This window comes from Lissotriton helveticus, chromosome 2_2 (genome assembly GCF_964261635.1).
Source record: "Lissotriton helveticus chromosome 2_2, aLisHel1.1, whole genome shotgun sequence".
In the NCBI taxonomy this organism is placed as follows: Eukaryota; Metazoa; Chordata; class Amphibia; order Caudata; family Salamandridae; genus Lissotriton; species Lissotriton helveticus.
Window position 1 is genome coordinate 251,822,701 of NC_136060.1, and position 22,195 is coordinate 251,844,895.

General features: G+C 44.4%; 1 protein-coding gene across 2 annotated transcripts in view; it reads right to left on the minus strand.

Moving 5' to 3' along the window:
- Positions 1 to 22,195, minus strand: part of LOC144821393 (sodium-dependent phosphate transport protein 2B-like) — a 60,805-nt gene that overhangs the window by 26,821 nt on the left and 11,789 nt on the right. For both annotated transcript variants that reach the window (XM_078678374.1, XM_078678373.1), the window contains exons 4-7: positions 14,754 to 14,882; positions 14,244 to 14,384; positions 7,018 to 7,129; positions 5,015 to 5,210 (exon numbers count right to left, since the gene is read on the minus strand). In XM_078678374.1, the coding sequence (XP_078534500.1) occupies positions 5,015 to 5,210; positions 7,018 to 7,129; positions 14,244 to 14,384; positions 14,754 to 14,882 (578 nt within the window). The remainder of the gene's footprint in view (positions 1 to 5,014; positions 5,211 to 7,017; positions 7,130 to 14,243; positions 14,385 to 14,753; positions 14,883 to 22,195) is intronic.

Sequence of the window (22,195 nt, forward strand, 5' to 3'; positions counted from 1 at the left end):
CTTATCGCCGCTGTTGCGGGATTTTTCCCGCTAATGCGGCGATAATTTTATCTCCCTATTACCTAGCTGTCGCTGCGACAGCTAGTTGGAGATAGCGATCATCTTGGGGCCCACTTTGCATGTCAGTGATATTTATCGCTAATGACATGCAAAGTGGGCGTGCCAAGATATTAGCAACTGGAAACAGTTGCTAACATCGCTATCTCCCATTACCTACTTTTGGAAATAATCGCGCTAAGCTCGATTATCTCCAGAAGCTAACGCCTGCCCAGAGCAGTTCTTAGCCATGTTATCCAATGGTAGGTGGATAACATGGCTAAGGGCATTTGCTCGGTAATGCATGAATATCGCTGACTTTACAGCCATATTCATGCATTTCGGCCGATTTTCATCGCTTAGGAGATAAACCTTGATAATTGCAAGGTTTCTAAACGATAAAAATAGGCGAAGCACAGCGATAAAATTATTGCCTCTAACCAAGCTTAGCGATAATTATCGCTTATTCTTGGTAAAATGCCCCTTAATTACCGTACTTTCGTCATCTTGCTTATAAACATTTGTGTTGCAAGCCATCCTGTGCCCTGGGCAGCCCAACTTTTTTGCTGACTCGTACTAATTTGCTCCCTGGCATCCCAAATTGGGGTGAAGGAAAGCAATGAGAAGTGACAAGGGGCACCAGGGCGAGAGCAACAAAGGGGCACTGGCAGAAGCACATAAAGTAGGCAGCAACTCAGGAGGCGGGAGAGAAGCACATGAGGACGACAGCAACAGGGAACATGGGATGGGGCATGCAGCGGGGATGTACAAAGGAGAGAGAGCGGGCAGCCGCAAGAGAGAACAAATAGAGCACAGAGGCAGGTATTTTAGGGGATGGGGGATCAGAAGAGGGAGAAAGCTGGAAAAAAAAGCATGCACTATGATGGAGTGCCGAATAGAAAAGCAACAAGCATTGGCAAAGCCAAAAGTGTTATCTATGCAAGATCTATTGGCTTTGTCAATGTGTTTTTTAAGTCATGTTGTACAGTCATGGAAAAAAAAGTAAATAAACATGTTGATGAGGTGAACACTGCCAATGTATTTTTCTTTTAACTTTGAACCATGTTGCACAACAGCTGCACTGTTGGACAATATGGCAAAAAAAATACCAAGCCAAATTGCTATAATTTTTGGCTTTGACGATGTTTATAAGTCATGTTTTACAGCAGTGCCGCTGCTGTGCAGTGTGATTGAAAGTAAAGAAAAATACCCCTGTGGTGTGGGCAGCGTTTTTTTAATCTTTTTAGCATTTAGCCATGCTGCACAGCCTTTTGGCTTCCCAATGCTTTCCTTTTTGTTTTTTTGCTAAAGCTGTTCAACATCAGCCGTATCTATGTTTTTTTTTCCTTTTATCACTGTTGACTGGGATTGGCAAAAAGCACTGGCAACCCAGAAGGCACGACCATTTGGCTTTGTCAATGCTTGTTTCTGCAGTGGGTGACTATAAGAACCTTGCCCGAAATCAGTTGCACAGCTGTTATCAAATGGCATATGTACAATAGGGCCCATCTGTTTGGCCCAGAAAACTGGAGAGAACTTTAAAATGTCCACATGCATGAATGAATCTTTGTAAATTTTCGGTTTACTGTGTTCTGGTGCTGAAGCGCTGAGAGCGCCATTTTAAAGTTTTAAACTGTTACTGGAAATGTGTTTAACTGTGTTCTGGTGATGTGGGGCTGAAATCAATTTGTTTTTTAAAATGTTATTAGTCAGACGTATTGCACTGCACTTTAATCCACATTGACAACTAGAGCCACCATTTTGGTACGGTCTCTATTTATTCTCCCGTCCGCATGATTCATCCGTCACTCACATGATGACTCGCATCCGTCATTCACATGATTGGCGTTGCAGTCACCTATTTGTACTATTTGATCTATTGATTTATTTGATTTGATTTATTTGTATGACTATGCCCCCTCATGTACCCCTCTATGTAAAGCGCTCTGATATCTGCAAAGATCTTGTCCGCGCTATATAAAACTTTTAAAATAAATAAATAAATAAAATAAATGGAAAAGAGAGGCCACGGCGCGGACACACTTCACCTGAAAATAAAATCTGTTTACTGTGCTGAGGTGCTGGGGGGCTTAGAGCATCATTTTAAAGTTTTAAGCTAGTATTGGGAACGGTGTTCAACTGTGTTCGGGTGCTGGGGGACTGAGATGAGTTTGTTTAAAAAAAAATGTATTACTCGAAAGTATTGCACTGCACTTTACTCCACATTAGCAACTAAGGCCGCCATTTTGGTAGGTTGCTCTCCTGGCTGCATACAAAAGCAAGACCCCAGCAGGGTGCGCCACAGGCATGCCGAAGACACGCCCCTCTGCGCCCATCTCTGCCTGGCTGGAACCAAGGGCTAGAACCCCTGTATCGCTGACACATATGAGGATAATTTACTCATCTGGACAGCTGAAAGCTGTTCAACCAAGCGTAGACAAGGTATGGTATGCTTCCTAGACCCTAATATTTCTCCATCCAAATGTTCGACCTGCAACTTTGCAATAAGGAATGAGGTCCCCCACCAATAGCTGAACAGTCAAGGAAAATAATACATGATTGATGGTCGGTCTGTATAAACTTCAGAGCACTCTAGTGTCACATTATATATTTACACGGTTATCTGTGAAAAGCAACTGGACATAGCCTTCATCCAGAAAGATTCAATAAAATGAATGTGACCTTTTGTAATGTTGCCAGTGCCCTTGTAAACAGATTCTACACCATCAAATTGAATTTGCGCTATACAAAACTGCAAACAAAAAAACCTAAAAAAGGGAGGGACAAGAAGGAGGAGGAATGTGGAGAGGAGGGAAGGGAAAGTAATACAGGTGTGGGTTGCACCGAAGCAGACAGCAGCCCTCAATCACATGCTCTCTCATAGAATGATTCAAAGAAAAAGAATAAACAACAGTGCAGGAGAAAGTGAGTGGGAGCAATGAGGCAGCAAGCAAAACAGCTGAGTAGTAATAAAAAAGTGCCTCCATCCGAGCGCGAGAGGCGGAAGGACACCAATAAATACATTACTCCGTGCTTGGTCCAAGCTCCACTAATGGGGGTGCACACAAAGAGGAAGTGAAGTCTGCTCACACTGACTGCTCAAAAGCAAGGAAATGAAAGTGGCCATACAGTCAACCAATTGGAGTAATGGGTGGGCTGAAAGCCCCTTTTTAGACTATTTGTTTTTACAAACAGTAGATTGTTACCAAGTGACAGCGAATGCGCGCTCTGTGCAAGCAAGACCTATAAAGTAGTTCACAAAAAGTGAGCAGGGGAAGGACACAAGTCAGCCAGTCAAGAGGACGGTAAAGAGGGTATACTCTAGGGGAGAGCCAAACGCAAGATGGGCAAGGAAAGCCATCAAATTAAAAAGTGTATCAGTGTGACAACAAGGCCAACCAGTGGTAAGCAATGGGCATGCTCTAAACCCTTGTACGTTTTCAGTAAGCCCACAAAAGATCTTTCACAACCAGTTTGTGCTGTCTGGTAGTCTCGACCCAAAGAGGCTAATGGACAGATTTATCATTGTATTGCATTGCCTTTGCGTCACACATGGTATCACCAGGGCAACTGAATATTTAAGTCAGATTTACTAAGCAACAGAAGGCTTACTTGCATGGCCCTGCATTGCTCGATAAATCTAGAGTAACGCAAGGCAGCTTAAGTTGCAAACGCAAGGCAGCGTAAGTTGCTGCCTTGGGTTACTCTGCCCTGGGAAGCCATTCCATGGGTGGAGAGTGGGTGTTTCCCTGCATCCTTCGATGAATTTTGGTGCATTCCCAGACTTACCAAGACCGGTAAACCTGAGAAATGCGCAACAAGGAGAAATATCTTTATTTCTTCTTATTTCCTCTTTCTAGGTGTGCTAAACTTAGAAAGAGGAAAATAAGACTAAGGGGCCCATTATGATGTCGGGCGGATTGCCTCCGCCATGCTGGCGGTAGCCACCGCCGGCCTGGCGGAGGCAATCCGCCCGACATCCATTGCCCAATTCCCCCCCGCATATTAGGATGGCGGGGGGGACCGCGGCGGTGAAAAACACCGCCCGCCTTTTTTCCGCCCCGGTCGCCTTGCGGCCGGGCGGAAAATGTTTAATATGGTGGCGGTGTCTGTTAGACACCGCCAGCCATATTACAATGGGCATTTTGGCAAGCCTTTCCGTGGTGGCAATGCCGCCAGGGAAAGGCAGGCGGTCTTTGGTTTGGGTGCCCTCTGCGGGCCCCTCTGGTGATGGCCGAGGTGTTTGGTGCAAAGGGGGGTACCTGTGGTACCCCCCGCATTTGCATACACCAAGCAGCAGGCACCGCGGGGTGCCTGCCGCTTCGTGTATGCAAATGTGTGCATTTGGTTTTAAGATTGTGGCGGGCGGTGAGCACCGCCCGCCACAATGTTAAAATGAGGATTGTGCCCGCTACTGTGGCGGGCGCATCCTAATGCACATTTCGGGACCCCCGCCCTTGAGGTGGGCAGTCCCATTTCCCGATAGGGTGGCGGGCGGGCAAAGCCTGCCCGCCATCTTAATAGCCCCCTAAGAATTGTTTTTGTGCAGTAAGGTGTCTCTTCCTGCACAAAAACGATACTGTCTGCAATGCAGCCACACTTGCCCCATGGCACAAGGGTGCCTGTGCTGGCGCTAGGCAGCAGATTGTGAGCAGGCAGAAAGCAAGAAAGTGCAATGTACTGGTAAAGTTGACGCTTTCCTGCCCTCTGTCTGTCAGCCAGCACAGCACGTTGTCTTGCCGTATAGCTTGAAATATTAATAAATGTGGCACTTAATTAGTTGCGTAACAAATCGCACATGCTCTTTATTGGTTAGACCATGGAGAGACTGAGCAGAACTGCTTCTTCAGATTCAACATTACCATGACACTACAGCTGAACTTGGGAAAGATACATTTTCAGCATTGAAAAAGAATTACTAATTTCACCTGAAGAAGAGAATTGCACAGTACCGCTCTGATGTGGTGGTGTGCCCTACCTGAACAATGAGGTCTGTTAAAGGGTCTGTGATGACATTCAGGAGGTCAGGAGCATCTTGGCCACTTTGAATGTTGAAGGTTTTCACAATTAGGTCAGTGAGGAGGTAAAGGTAGCCGCTGGCGACTTCAAGAGGGAGCAGGATGAGCACAGAGAGCCAGTTGAAGAAGTCATGCACAGTGGCACCAGCAAAGGCCCTGCAGGCAAAGCACAAACAGCTCCATGAAAATCAAACCGCATATGCAAGGGGGATCAGAAAAGTGAACATCATGTGTCATTTAACAATCAGAGTAGGCTTGTCTTTACCAGGCACTGGGCCTGGGCAGGCACGCACCACTAAACACATAATCCCCCTGATTTACAAGTGATTTACGGGTTATTGAAAGTTCATCCAAAGCACCAAACCTTTTAAAACGTCAGACCTATGGTGGGTGGGATGCCGTTCATTATTCATTGATATTGCTTACTTATAAGCCTTGCTGTGGTGGGCACCAGCGTGTAGAAGCCTACATACACTATTATTAAACTGGATAATAATGCCATATGTTTCTTACCATACGTAGAAGAGGCAAAACTATAGTATTAGACACTATGATAAAGACAAGTTCTTAATATGACTTGTTTTCTTCATGACTTGTGCACCACAAGGAGTGTTTACATACCTCTTGTTCTGCATTCATACTCTCAGAATGACCAAAACTCAGGTCCTCATTTACAATATTTTGACTCAAGCCAGCGCAGCAAGCCTTCCTGGTACACTGCTGTGCAACAAAAGAAAAGGGCAGGAATTGATGTATCTACAAGATACGGCACATTCCTGTCCTTTTTCCCTGCACTGGCACACAATTTCCTGCCAATTCAGCGCTTAATTTGAGCCGGAGCTTTCCGGTGCTGAGTACCAGCGCTTAACTGGTTTCCTGTGCTCGCCACCAGCACCTAATTGTCAACACCATATTTAGGGCAGTCTAGCACAAGGTGGCGCTGCTCATGTAATTTAAAGATGAGCAGTGTAACAGATGTTTAGGAAAACAATATACATAAAAAAATTACTAATACTTTCCTCCCCAGCCATTCCTTTAGCTTTCGGGACCTGGAATTATCTGAACTGTCGCATGTACATGCAAGAGAGATGGTTAGTAGTTGTTTTGGCAGCGATGACAGGGGCGATGGGTGGTGCAAGTTGCAGTGGCCTCCTGGTCACAGCCCTGGCACTTAATATTTTACGAATTAAGCACTGTCTGCCATGTGCCAACGCAGGCACCCTTATGCCATGGTGCAAGGATGTCTGTTTTGTAGGAGTGATTGCTTTTGTGCAGGAATGCATACCTTCCTGTACAAAAACAATCACAAGAAGTGTTATCCTCTTTCTATGTTTGCTGCTAAATGAAGCACACATAGAAAAAGGAAAAATTAGGAGACATAAAGCTATTTCTCCTCGATGTGTGTCCCTTATGCCTCACCTAGGGAAGCATATGAATCTGATGCATTCCAAGGTTTACACAACCTTGTAAATTTGAGAATGCGTCAGGTTCCATGGATGTTGCATAGGAACACCCACATCAACACCCATGGAATGCCCCTTTCACGCAGAGTAATGCGTGAAAGGGGACCATATTTACAAGGCCATGAAAAGCCACGCAGGGTGGCTTTACATGGCCATGTAAATATGGGCAGGCACACTACGCCACCAGTGCGACCAAAAATGTGACGCATCGGGGGTGCAATGGGCTTGGAAATAGGCCCCATAAAATGTAACAACTGAACAGCGTCAAAGTTGGTTGTACTACTACCGATGTGAGGCTTAAGCCACATGGACTTCAATGAAAAACAGAGCCGGTTCTGTAGTGATTCAGATGTTGCCTATGGTGGAAATGTTAGCTCAATCTCTTTATAAAGTGCTGTTTCTTATTGGACAGGCTTTACCAATTCTTACATTTGTAATTTTTTGAGCATGTCAGTCTACTTCAGACAGCGGAAATGGCCAATTTGGGAGGAGTACTGTACCTTCTAAATTCATTCCTGTCACCGGACTGCATGAGAGCCACTATTGTGTTGGTGACCGAGGTCCCAATGTTCGCCCCCATTATTATTGGGATGGCAGCTCTGACCGTCAGCACTGTGAGCAAAGAAAAGGCTATCATTAGAGGAGAATAGGACACAGCTCCATTCATATCCGTAGGTTCAGGGCTTTCAGGTTCAATGAAGACCCTACCAAGTGTGACATCCAGACAGGCTACAAGGACAACCAACAGATCTCATTTACAATTCATTTTATGGGGTTTCTTCTCATACTTGCACATTGTGGAGATAATGAAAACCAGACAGTAATTTACCTCTGATGAGTTGGCCACCACCCCTACAGTGGAAGCAACTTTATTCTTAATAGAAGAACCCCAGCAAACATGTTCATGAGTATCTTAGTTTCAATGCACAATTGGATGCCCAAACCTGGTTTTATCAGTTCAATTAATGACACAACAATTCTCCCACTTCAAAGTCTTCCTTACCCTTCTGCTAGGGTGGAGTTGCCAATTCGCAAATCTTTTTCTTTGAGACTTTCTCTCTAACTCCAAATATAGACGTGACATACTCCTGTACTTCTAGTAGTAAGACATGCTGAGTCATAGAAAAAGCTTTGTAAATCACTAAACATTTGCTTCATAAGCATGCCTTACTCCTGGATATTCAGGAATAAGTCACACCTGGGTGTAGAGTAAGACAGAACTCACTGTAAATACTTTGAGAAACAGAAGTGGATTTAAGGTTTTGAAAAAGAGAAGCTCAAATACCTTCTGTACCTCTTCTCAAAATGCTCCTGTTTCACAATAAGAAAACTGATAGCTGAAACTGCATAAATTACTCTGCGAGTACATGAAGTATTCTTTATATATGCGAAATACATACATGCAGAGTAAACTACAGCAGACAGGTTGCAAGTGAGGCGCCAAAGAAATGCGGTGGAAATGTGATATACTCATAAAAAGTAGCAGATCCCATGGGGAACTTACTGTTCCACAAAAATGAGCAAAGTGGTTACAACACTTTACCACAGTAGCAATTCTATATGTGAAAATCTATGGGTTAAGATGAGAAAAATAACTTTTTTCCCTACTGAGTGCAATTTTGTGAGCGCAGGATTGAATTAAACATTTACTTGACAATGACCATGTGCTTTGTCAAGTATTTGTGGCCGTGTGTTTTGGCTACATTTTCAGTTTTTGTATGGTTTACAGTGATTTTCAAGAGCATTTTGCATGACGCAAAATATAGAGCAAATGCAGATATCACATCCTTGTGAATCTTTTGCATTTTGCACTCAGTGGGGCAGATTTGCCACTTTTTGATGCAGCGCAGTGCAGCAGCCGCAAATGCTGCACTGCGTGAAAATGAGAGGCCAGGAGAGTGCAAAATTTACTGAAATATGGCACTCTCCTTCCCACTCCCTAGCAACTGTGGTGAAATCAGCTACCGAGCACCACGGAGACACCTTTGCGCCACAGTGTATGGGTGTGTCTGTGAGTCTAGCATAGGATTTGTACTGGAAGGACACCATTCCAGTACAAAATACTATGCCTAGACTGACTTTAACCATGTTCCCTCTTTGTACGTGTGCTGTACAGTGAGGCACACGTACAAAGTCGGAAAAGGAAGGACAAATGAAAGCATTTCTCCTTCCTTGCGCCTACTTTAAAAGGGAGCACTTTCCTGACGCTAAACCCTTTCTACTTTATTTATTAAATTTGGTTTGGTTGCTCCACCCACAGTACGCAGCATTGGCGCTAAGTAATACAAAGTATAGCGCTGCTTTGCATTACTGTCTCATTATTTGGTAAGAAATTGGAATAAAAAGATTTTGTTCAAATTTGCTTCTTTTTTGTGATGCAAACACTGCATAAAATCTTAGTAAATCTCCCCCCTTGTGTTTTGCACTCAAATGCTGATTTCTTTGTAAATCAGCGCTAAACTGCGATACAGAAAAATGAGAACATTGGGGAATATTAACAAGCGGCAGTGATAATTATCCCTGACTGCTGTTAGCATGAGAAAATCTATCGCCGGTTATTGCTGGCGATAATCTCCATGTTAGCGTTGTATTAACAACGCTTAACACCATGGAGATAAAAATCCCAGCGATAGCGGGGATTATCGCCGTTTTCAATGGAATATCGTTGGTTTTCCAGCGATATTACATTGAAAATGGCGATCACCTTGTTGATAGGACAGTGTGATCTTAGCCATGTAATCCACCTCCCATTGGATTACATGGCTATGTCAGGTCACAAGCAGGTGTTAGGAAAGTAGCGTTAACTGCGGTTAGCGCTACTTTTCCTAACGCTCCGCTTGTTAGCGTGCAGCTTGATAATAGGAGAAATGTCGTTTAGTGACATTTCTCCTATTATTTTGCTCTGGAACGCCCACTTTGCATCTCGTTAGAGATGCAAAGCTGGGCGTTGTTGAAAGGCTCGCTAAATCAGCAAAACACGCAATAGCGTGTCTTTACTGATAAGGCGATGAAATTATCGCCGCTTTTCGGACGAAACCGGCTGCAAAAGCAGCGATAATTTCATATCGCCTCCTTGGTAATATGCCCCAAAGTGCTTTTGCTGCCTTAAAACAGCACAGACATCCACAATACTCCATGGAGAATGCAGGGAGTACAATCAACACACGAGTAACACTGTGCCGAATGCATCCTCCGGTACGAAGTGGCACCACAAGGAAGTGTCTGTTATTGTTATATTTGCAGGCTGTGCCCGTTGTAGTGGCATAAGAAACGAGGGACCAAAGGAGAACTTCGCCCCTGGGATGCCCGGATTCGTCGCTTGGTTGCCACCAGTAGGTGAGTTGGTTGGCTACTCCCTGCCTTGAGTTGAGGCCTGATAGCTGTGCGTGCTCAGGTCAATAACTATCAGTCAAGGGTCAGCAAAGGTTAAACAGTGCTGGCAGTGAGCGATGCTCGCTGAGCCCATCATGGACCTTGATCAAATGTTGACTCATGTCAGCTTGAAGCTTTGCTGAGCCAATCTAGCCCGTGCAAAGAAAACCTGATAGCCTGGAAATACTGAGTGAAGATATCATCACACCCACCCTAAACTGCATTGTTTCAAAGCACACAATGTTTGTGAAGTCCAATGAAACTACACGTTTTCTCGGGATGGTAATTTCATATTATATTTGGTCTGCAAAGTGTTTCATGGCAAACTAGCTACTAACAGTTATTTGGTATGGTACTTAAAAAAACAACATGACACACAAACTCAATTTATGGACTGCAAACATGATTTGGCGTAGTTTTTCACCACAAGTTTAACTTGAAATCCGTTTTTTGCTTCCTACGCAACCTACTTGACTATTTACCTATGACTTAGCTATTAAATACCCAGTATAGCTATATACATAAATGCATTATCATTGTAGAGTCTCAAGATATGATGGAGTTATAATCCATTTTCACTATTTCTGATTGTGAGCAGCCCAATATAGTGCCAAATTGACTTCACAGCATTGTTTTCTTCTGCTATTTTTCCACTTAGCATTCGTTTTCTCCCCCTTTTCCTCCTTCCAAAACCACTTTTCCACTCTTTCCCAATGGGCACCCCATTCTCAGGTCAAAGTCCTAAATATGGCGACATATGACGGGATAGTGAAAAATAAATTCATAAATAAAGCCACTTACCTGACGCTTGCCACATCACCAAGTCGGCAAAGCAGCATGCATAAGGTAAGTGGTTTTATTTATTTACTTTTCACTATACCGTCATATTTCGAATTTCACCATTCCCACCCACCTGGCCCGGCCCCCACCCCGCCTCACTGCCACACCAGGCTTACCTGTGCGAGCCGCCACTGTTCACAGGTAAGCGAGGTTACCCTGGTATTGCTGAATGTTTCTCGTTCTGTTGCTAACAGCTTTTAATTTAGAGGAGTGTAATGAAATAAAAGACAGTAAACGACTTACTGCATTTTTTGCTCCCACTTCTAAATCCTCCTGAAATCCAGTGTGGATCCAGATGTCAAATTATTACTGTATTTCAATATTACTCTAGGAATTTACCCTTAACTCGACTCACCATGCAGTTATGCACTGAATTTTAACTTAATCATGTGAAAATCACACTTAACTGATATTAGAACATTGGAATGTTGGGAGCTCCATTGCAGACAATGGAGTGCTCCCTGCTTCTACGGGCCGGTAAAGGCCCGCAGAGCAACATTCTAATGTTCTTCAAAGGCTTCCCGAAGCTCGAGGGGATTTATATCCCCTCCAGCTTCGAGAACCCTTTGTTTAATTTGTTAGAACATTCTGCCCTCTAGTGGCAGAATGTTCTAATAGCCTTATAGCCCTTCGTAGCAGGGCTATACCGGCTATTAAAGTCCCGCTGTTTCGTTAAAGTCCCTCGCCTTCGGCTCGGGCCTTTAACAATTCAGCTGGCCTTTAATAGCCGGTATAGCCCGCTACGGCGGGCTATAAGGCTATAATAAATACCTTTTGCTGATTCATAGCACCAGGAATGGTGAACTTTTACTTTTGGAATGCGCACAGACGAATGTTCATGGTCAGCCACTGTTCCTGAATAGCTGTATTTGCAAGTCTAGCTTTTGTGTCGTGATTGTGGGTAATTCCATGTGATGAACCCTTCAAAAGGAGGTGAACCACTACAAACTTGCTATTTTATAAGACTTAACCTACCTCGTGTAGGTAGGTTTCTTGTCTGGAAACATACACAAGTTGCTCCTGTTAAAGGCAGAAGTAAGTGCACTTTTAATGTGGGAAAGTGAAGAAACATTATCGGTTTTTTGCAGTTGGGAACTGGTTTTCTTCACAGAGAAAAGTAAAGTGCTGTGCGGAGGCACATTTGCCTCACGTTTGTGCATGTACAATTATCTATTGAATGGACATTTTGCAGGTTTAAATTGTGCTCAGTGGACTATGTCTATGACTGCTGGAGAGTTCCTAGCGCACACCTTGAATTCTTTGAGGCTTATACGAGCTCCCTGTGATGCAGGACAGTTACTTTTTGCAGAGATTACTCAATCATATCTATGAGGCCACGCAAAGGCACTATGCGTGGCTTTGGATGGTCTCATGGATATGGAGAATTGCAAGGCAACGCAAATCGCTGTGTCGCCTTACTCTGCACTCGGGAGGCGTTCCATGAGCATTGTGGTGGGTGTTTCCATGCAACACCCATGGATTTTGACACTGCGCCAGATTTACAAGCTCATGTAAACCTTGGAAAGTGCCAAATCCTTAAACCTCCTGCGGGGGGAGTAACGAGGAGAAATATCTTTATTTGTTCTCGGTTTTAGGTTGAGCCTAGCGGCAGCGCGTATATACTGCTGGCCGTGCAAGGCATGCTGTATTGGAGTATTCACTGGAAGCCCGCCCACTCTCCGCCGATATTTGTCATTGGCCTGTGTCATTCTCCTTCGTAAATGCTGGGTTCTGATTTGTAAATAGGCTAGTTAGTTCCTCCTTGGTACTGCCTTGTCTGCATTTGTTAACTCCCATAACTACTGGACCTTTTACTTGGCTTGTTACATGGTCTGCATTATAAGTCGGTGAGCACAATTTTTTTTATTGACACTGATGTGTACACCGACGGCTGCTTTTTGTATTTGCAGCGTGACCACACAGGACAAAAGCGGCCACTCTTCTTATAGTGCGCTATGGCTCTCTAACTTGCATGCTGAGCACGGCGCCCGCTTTAGGGACACCTCGCTCAGTTTCAACTTTTTTTTTTTACTTGCATGCTAAGCGCTGCATCTGCTTTTGGAACACCCCACTGAGTTTCAATTTTTTTTAAATAAACTTTTATTTTGCTCCCGGAGCGAGCTTCAGGGACACCGCACTCTGCAATACAATAGGTATCGCTTTTGCAAAAGTTTTAACTATTGGTATTGTAAATGACAATGTTTTTTAATATTATAAAAGGCATTGCCATTTACAATGCCAATAGCTCAAAACCTGCAATTGCGAGACCTATTGCATCGTAAATGCTTGTTTCCTCTTTCTACGTGTGCTGTATTCTGCAGCACACATAGAAATAGAAAAAAGCCTCTTAGGATTGTTTTTGTGCAGGAAGGTTCCTTTTCCTGCGCAAAAGCACTCTTGCCAACAACACAGGCAGCCCTCCATCATGGTGCAGGGGTGCCTGCGTTGGCGTTAGGCTGCCGAAACGGCGCCAGCGTAGGGGGAAAGGACAGCAATGCACCATATTGGTTAAATACAGTGCATTCCTTCCCTTTTAATTTGGTGTAGGGCAGTGCCGCAAGATGACTTGCTGCTCTTCCCTGCGTCAAATCCCGTAAATAATGGCCTTCATGACTAGCTAAAAAGCCACAAATGTTCTCCAAGGTGCGGTGTTAAAACTATCGTATTTACCGTTAAAATTGGTCCCTTTTAAAAGAAATTCTGTAAAAACACCACCAGTCCCCGCTAGCATTCAAGAGAAAATATTGCTAAATTGTGGCGAAAATTGTGAGGAGGGAAAAAGTATGAAAGGCAGGATTTTCTGCCAACTATCGTCAGGCAAAAAATCAGTTACTACGCGAAGTGCTCAAGTGAAAAAAACCTTTGCAGAATCCTGTTTCAGACACATGAGCAGCGTTACACTTGACCCTTTACTCTGAAGGCCCTGCATGTATTTCAGGTTCATTCAATTTTCCATTTTCCAGAGAATGAGACAATCACTGCGACCTATTCGTTTTTAAGGCATGACATCTTTTCAAGTGGCTTATAATATTACCAACTAAAGGATCTGATATTTATGATTTATCATACAGTGTATTCATGTCATTACAAAGTCATCGGATATTAAAGTGTTACTAAACAGAACGTCTCAAGATAGGGCAAAGTGAGTGACACTTTCATGTCTGTGTAACAGCCAAAGAACAAAGGTCATTGGAATGTGTTACATATCCTCAGGATTTTCTAATGATTAGTTTATTGTGCACTTAATGGTTCCCAATTTGCCACCCAATCTAAGGTTATGCAACTACTGAAATGTGGTGTATCGCTGCACCACAGACACAAACCTATCCACCACAAACCTAGGTAATATGGGTGTCTGCACTGGCACACAAGGAGAAATGTGCACTAGTACAGGAGGAGCTGTACTACAGGTTGACACTAATAAAGTTATGTTTTGTTCATAATGAACTGGAACAACAATGGACAGGTCACTTAAGCACAGGCATACACAGGAGATCGTGTATCGTCTACTTACAGCTAGATGACACCATGCTGACGATGATAGACGAAGACGTGCTGGAGCTTTGTACCAGGACCGTCACCAGAACCCCGATCACCAGACCAGCGACCGGATTGGACAACACCGAGTTCTTGAAAATCTCTCCTGCTGCTTTCCCTACAGAGACACAACCACCATGTTTGAACGCCACCTTCATCAAACCTTGGTAACAGAGACATCCTTTTCTTTTTCAAAAATGAACAAGGAAGTACACAGTCGGTAGACTTTGTACGTGTTACCACAAAATGCACATGGGTTCATAGGGCAGTGCTATAAAAGGGTCCACTGGTGGTGTGTAAAGAGATTACTGATAGTAGTGGTATATGGTTTAAATCACTGATAAATGTATCTACAAAACTACTACCGTAGGTCTCTTCAAGGTGGTTGCGGGGTTGAAAATAGACATGTTGTCTGATTCATTTTGACTTCATTTTGATGAAATTGTATTGGTTAACCTTAATTGTGTGTTGCAAAATCACCACATACCTCCTACCAGCTGGAAGGCTGAGCTCAGGACATCCAGGGAGCAGACAAACATGTAGAGCAGTCCTAGCAGGACCATGAACTTCCCGATTCCTTTCAGCACTGAAAACACTTTCCCTTTGGTGTCCAGCTCTGAAAAACAAGCCCATAGCTATGTGTTATTTCACTTATTCCGCAAGTGTACACTGTAGACATTTGTATGCATGGGTGTCTAACAAGAAGATATCATGGTCATACTCCAGAATGTCCCCCCGTGCAAGAATCACGTATTCGCAACGGAGCAATTCACAATATCTGCCTACATGGCTTAACTTGCTATTATACCAGTGGTAGCTTAGTCCTCAATAGTATAGTACATTCTACTACGTCAGTGCTTGCTTTGTTAGCCCACCTACGAATATATGTTGAAATCCCGCATTCTTTTTCTCCGCGGGGAATCACAACGCAGTCGTTATCACGACCGCGTTGTGATTCCGCATACCATTACTCCGCAAGTCGTAACAACGACTTGCGGAGGGGGGGGGGGCGCTGGAAGTTGGAATAGTATAATTTACTATCCCAACTCCAGTCTGTGCGGACACTAGGGAAGTTGTTGGATTTTAAATCCAATACGTCCCCCCCCCCCCCCGCAAGTCGTTGTTCTGACTTGCGGAGTAAAGGTTGTGATTCCCCGTGGAGAAAAAGTATTGTTGTAAACGCTGTTTACCCCACCTACAGCGCCTATCCATGTGCTACATTGGGTCGGTACACTGGATCCTGTATGGTGTAAAAATGTCTTTTTTTATTGTATATAATAAATCCTCAGTATATAAAAAATCTAATTTATATGTGTGTGTATATAAATATATATATATTCATATATGTATATATTTATACCTTAAGAAACATCTACATGGTTTTGGAGACATGTCAAAGGCTACTGATTTCCAAACGAATCCAATATAGGATGCTATGCTTTTTTCACATAAACAGCAAAGTTTGTAAGTGGAATAATAATGTGTACAAGTGTGTAAAAGATATCTGATAATTAAGCAATATTAAATAATGGCGGCCAGAGCAATTCTCCCGTACTGGGGTGCAAAATGTTCATAATGATTATGTTCACATTGGCATGGTCTTCAACGGCATTTCGACCCTGTATCCTTTGATAGTCCTGATTATGACTCTCAAATGATACAGGGTCGAAATGCCATCAGCACTAATAACGTTTTGTAACAACAACAAAGTGTAACCATAGTAGGGTTATCTATGCAGTTTGGTGCCCTTGCAATGTCATTTGCATTGGCCAGATATTCAGGCTCGGACTGGTAACCGAACGTTTTGGCAGGCTGCTGAGCTGGGGCTGATGTCACTGCGGTGGGGGATAATTTCGTTGATGGAGACCTGTATGTGCTTCGAAATAAACAAAGCAAAATGAATTTTGTTCAGCACATGCAGGTCCCCATCAACGAAATCAGCCCCCAGCTCGGCAGCATGCCAAAACGCCCAGTAGCCATTCCGGACCTGCAGACATTGAAGACGATTAGGTCCAGACAGCACAGTTAAGAGCAAGGTGATATCTACATCCCTGGCTGACCATTTTGCTGACAAAAACCATACTGAAAATGACGTCAGATGGCAGGTCAATTAAGAAGTCAAAAAACAAACTGTGAAGGAGAGAGCTGCAAAGCCTGTTGAACAAAGTTGAGTGTTGTGGATCTTAAAATCTAACAGCATTATGGATGGTCTTAATACTATCGAGGAATGCCACTCCATTGCATATAATTAGGCTTTGTGGCTTCATATACAATCACTCTGTCTTCAATGTTTTCATTCCTTGATACAAATACTCCTGTGTCTGACTTTACTTTTGTAACACATTCAGTCTGAACAAACGAGCACCTGCTGTTTCTCTTATATCATCCCTGTTGTCTATCCTAAATATTTTGATATTTCTCTTCCTTCAATCATTTCTCTGTATACAATTCATGTTGTGGAGCGCATTTTTGGGCAATACTGCAACTCGCGGATATGCTTTGTATTGTTTCAAATTATTATGCTTGTTATGATGTGCGACACGGTCCTTTTGTATGTTGTACTACATAACTTGTTCCTTGTGCCATATCTAATTCATGATTGAACATATCGCAGCTTTGACTTCTGTGCACTTTTATTTAGTGCCTATCTTCTTTGAATGACCCCTTCGCATCATGTGTCTTGTGCATATTAAAGTGTTCCGACAAATCCTCTTTGTTTAGAAATAACTTTTTTTAAATGTAGTCCTTTGGAATCTCTTAGTCTTTTTGTGGACCCTGGACTATAGGGATACCACTTTCACTCCATTGATGTCATGTGCACCGGCACACCCTACTACCCTGAAGTGCCCTGAAGAGTCTTTCATGGAGCACGCAGGCCACATCAGAAATCAGGAGAGCCTTTATTATAGCAATCAATCAATCAATCAAGGCATTTATAGAGCGCACTACTCACCCGGAGGGTACCAAGGCGCTTGGGGGGGGGGGGGGTACCGCTACTGCTCGAACAGCCAGGTCTTGAGCTTCTTCCTGAAGGAGAGGTGGTCTTGGGTCAGGCGAAGATCGTGGGGGAGGGTGTTCCAGGTCTTGGCGGCCAGGTAGGAGAAGGACCTTCCTCCTGTTCTCGCTCTTCGGATGCGGGGGACGGCGGCGAGGGCGTGGTTGGTCGATCGGAGGTGGCGTTTGGGAGCGTAGAAGTTGAGGCGGTTGTTGAGGTAGCTCGGGCCTTGGTCGTGTAGGGCTTTGTGTGCGTGGGTGAGGAGACGGAAGGTGATTCTCTTGTTGACGGGGAGCCAGTGCAGGTCTCTCAGATGTCCGGAGATGTGGCTGCGTCGGGGGATGTCGAGGATGAGTCTGGCTGAGGCGTTCTGGATCCGCTGGAGTCTCTTCTGGAGCTTGGCGGTGGTTCCGGCATAGAGGGCGTTGCTGTAGTCCAGTCGGCTGGTGACGAGGGCCTGGGTGACCGTCTTCCTGGTCTCGGTGGGGATCCACCGGAAGATCTTCCGTAGCATGCGCAGGATGTTGAAACAGGACGCGGAGACGGCGTTGACTTGTCTGGTCATGGAGAGGGAGGAGTCCAGGATGAAGCCCAGGTTGCGTGCGTGGTCTGTCGGTTTGGGTGCGGTGCCCAGGGCGGGGGGCCACCAGGAGTCGTCCCAGGCAGAGGGCGAGGAACCCAGGATGAGGACTTCCGTCTTGTCTGAGTTCAGTTTCAGGCGGCTGGTCGTCATCCACTCGGCTACGTCTTTCATCCCTTCGTGGAGGTTGGTTCTGGCGGTGGCGGGGTCGTTGGTCAGGGAGAGGATCAGCTGGGTGTCGTCGGCGTAGGAGATGATGTTGAGGTTGTGTTGGCGTGCGATGGCCGCAAGGGGGCTCATGTAGACGTTGAAGAGGGTGGGGCTGAGCGAGGAGCCCTGAGGAACGCCGCAGATGACCTCCGTGGCTGCAGATCTGAACGGTGGTAGGCGGACTCTCTGTGTCCTTCCAGCGAGGAAGGAGATGATCCACTCCAGTGCCTTCTCCTGGATTCCGTTGTTGCTGAGGCGTTGCACTAGGGTGCGGTGGCAGACAGTGTCGAACGCCGGGGAGAGGTCTAGGAGGATGAGGGCCGCTGTTTCACCTTTGTACAGCAGGGCCCGGATGTCATCGGTGGCAGCGATGAGGGCGGTCTCGGTGCTGTGGTTGGCTCGGAAGCCAGACTGTGAGGGGTCGAGGGATCCGTTCGTCTCGAGGAAGGCGGTCAGCTGCTTGTTGACGGTCTTCTCGATGACTTTGGCTGGGAACGGGAGGAGCGAGATGGGGCGGTAATTCTTGAGTTCGGTGGGGTCCGCTGTTGGTTTCTTTAGTAGAGCGCTGAGTTCGGCGTGCTTCCAGCTCTCAGGGAAGGTGGCGGTGTCGAAGGAGGTGTTGATGATGTCACGCAGGTGGGGTGCGATGACAGCGTCGGCCTTGTTGAAGACGTGGTGGGGGCAGTGGTCGGTCGGAGATCCGGAGTGGATAGAGTTCATCGTGCAGATGGTGTCTTCGGTGCTGATCGGGGTCTAGGCGCGGAGGGTGGTGGTGGGGGGCCGTGGTTCGGTCGTGGCGTGCGTCGGTTGAGTGCTGAAGCTGTTGTGTATGTCCGCGATCTTGTTGTGGAAGTAGGAGGCGAGGGAGTTGCAGAGGTCTTGCGACGGGGTGATGTCGTTGTTTCCGGCGTTGGGGTTGGAGAGCTCTTTCACGATGTTGAAGAGTTCCTTGCAGTTGTGTGCACACTTCTTCTACACTAGTGTGTGATAACTGTTACGTTGCTTGGCGTCCTGCACTGCAAAAAGGAACAAATAACCCAGCTAGGAAGGAGGACGGATAAGGAATCAGCCTGGAGGAGGTGAATATCTATCTTCTATGTTCAGAGAGAATGAAAAGGTGGCTCTCAAATGACGCTGCTTCATTCACAAATAGTCTGGGGCTATTTTCCTAACGTTTGCCTTCCCACTGCCCATCGCCCTCCGCCAGCACTCCTGAATTTGTGGAACCCTTTTTGGGCAGCGCTTAAGGCTGAGAAAGGCCTGTCTCAAACCGCAGTTCTAAAAGTAAATAAGAAACCTGACAAGTTTGGTTTCATATGCATTACTAGGGATATGACTTTCATGAATTATCACTACGTTGATTAAATTGACTTCCTGGGTGATTTTCTTTCGTGAGTATCCATGCATCAAATCCATTTTTTCAGATTCCTCCACTTTTTCCATTTGTCCCATAATTTCTGGTGCCAATCTTCTGTTTGCAGTTACATTGCTCAAACATCACCAAAATGTTGGTAGACCTAATGATGACCCTCAAATGATACTGGGTCAAAACGCCATCAACGAACATGACAAGGAGAACATTACATTTATGGAGAATTGTTCTGACCACTACTATATAATATTATTTCATTGTCATATACCTTTTACACACTTGTCCACAGTACTTTTGTGCTATTCACTGTGTGATCACCTGAGCACAGAGCACTTGCTTTGCGACATACAACTATTATTGTATATCGAATGGGTCCAGTCATTTCTTTCTCTTTTCTATATTATTAATATATATGATCGACTCTACTATTGATTAATTGATTACTTCAAAAATATATTTGTGATGTATATCATTCAACTTGAAACATTTCTTGTTGATGTTTTTGTATGCCCTTGGCTCCTGGCAGTTTTGGGCTGTACCTGTTCTTAGTAGCCATGCATTTGTCACAGGCCATTTTATGGGCGTACCCCTTTCTGTGCAAAGCCTACTGATTTGATGTATCCCTGAGCGATCACTTCAGTTAGCTTAACAGTCTCTTTTGGATGTGACCTGCTTCCTAAGATCTAGGCCTGGGTTGGAGGGGCAGCTGGTCCTCCTTTTCTTTGGAATGCTCTCCAGCTTTATCTGAACATGATGTACAATTATAGACTTTTAAGAAAGGCACTTTTAAGACTCACTATTTTGCTGACTTTTTTTTCACTCTGACTCTGACTCTGATGTCAGTTCTACCACTGTTATGTTTTGGGAAGAAATTTGCACTTTAAAAACTCATTCATTCATTCAACCATCCATCCATTCTTGCAGCATGTTCAAAGGACCTGAGCATATCTTTCTTAGGAGAAAATATCACTCGTTTCTTTAAATCAGAATCTTCTATGCCATCACTGCTTTCCAATAACACAAGAGTATTTGGTATCGATGTACATTCTTTGAAAGTAAATGAGGTATACGTTTTCTCTCCCCTCGCTCCCAGAATAAGCTCATGGTACTTTTCTAACAATAGCGGCCTTTTCTCGTGGTAACAAGGTTTCTTCTGATCTCGTTACCTCTAGGCATTCATCTTACAAAGTAAGACTCCCTTTCCTCGAGTCCATCTACAGAAGTGCAGCCACCCCTGTCATGGAATGCAGCAGCCATTTTAAAGGAGCCTGGCACATATAATGGCTCCATTATTAAGCGAAGCGGTCATCTGTGCTGCTCAATGTGTTAAGCCAAAAAGCAAAATATAAGTTTGAAGAGGAAGATTTTACGACTTTGGGTGCAGGTTCAAACGTACTGTTGTCAAGGTATTTCCAGCTGCACATTTTAATTTAACATATGCTAGCTGCACATCTGTGCATATTGCACAAATCCCTAATTATTATAATGTATTATTTTTCAAAGATTACAAATGCACATTTTATGGGGTGACTCTGCTGGGCCTCTGTGCTGTTGTGTAGCTCAAAAAAGCACGCAGAAGCACAGGCATTGGTTTGGCATGCAAGATTTTCTGTAACATTTTACAGTAAAAGCCCGAAGCCAGGCACCCTACGTCAACCAGATTTTTGTGGTTGATTTCACATTAAGTTTAACATAAATATTCTTATAAAAGACAATATAATATTATAAAATCATTCTGGTATTCAATTAAAACCGATACGCGTAAACAATTCGCCAAAGTTAAGAATAAAGCTGCATGTATCCTAGCCTGCAGAGAACGATACTGGTTGCTACAAAATGCCAATTGCTTGTTTACAGTGTATGCATAAAAATACACCAAGGCTTAAAAATAGAGCTGCTTTTAACCAAACCCGCCAAAAAACACATACAGGGTACATCAAAATTCCAAATGATTGACGCAAATAGAGCTGCTGTTATCCTAACCAATCACAATACTAGTTTTCACCCTTTGATACCAACTGTGCCCCTGTGCTCATGACACTCTGCCCTGCAATCACTGCTTTAAATGGACTTAGGGGCTGGTGTCTGCAGGCTCTTTGGATGCAGACGCCCAAGTGAGAATCTGATTTTGCTGTTTACACACAAAAAGGAAATTGGAAAAAGTGAATTGACCTTATTTTGCAAAGTGCTAGCACGCACAAAGCAATGGACTTAACACAGGGTTGGCATTTCAGAGGAAATATGCAAAAAATGCCATGTTTTTACTAGATGGTTTTCTAATGCAGAAAAATGACATTACTTGAAGTGACTCGTTCCTATCTGTTGATCTAGAATCTAGATCTAAAGGTGTCAGTAAGAGGAGCTGGGAGATGCTGATGACACGCACCAGGCAAATTGGATACACAAATGTGCACACCATACCTCCCCTGACTTGCCTACACGTCTCCAAGCCTGGTGAAATTATGCTGGTGCCTCCTATTCCATTGAATAATCCGTAGCATAGGGTAAGTACAATACACTATAATTTGTAGAACCTTTAAGCACCAACGCAGGGACTTGAGCCTTAAGGCGGTTTTGAGAAGCCCCAACTGTGACTTCAAGGCTATTTGAAACCCATGCATTAAAACAATATCACATGCCTACAATGCTCCCCATGTGCGTCATTTAAATCTCTACCACGCTGAGTTGAGGCATCTTGAAATCAAGGCAGTTTGAAAGCATTATCCACAATCACACCTGCAACTCCATCCACTAAAAAAGTCCCCTTGAAGC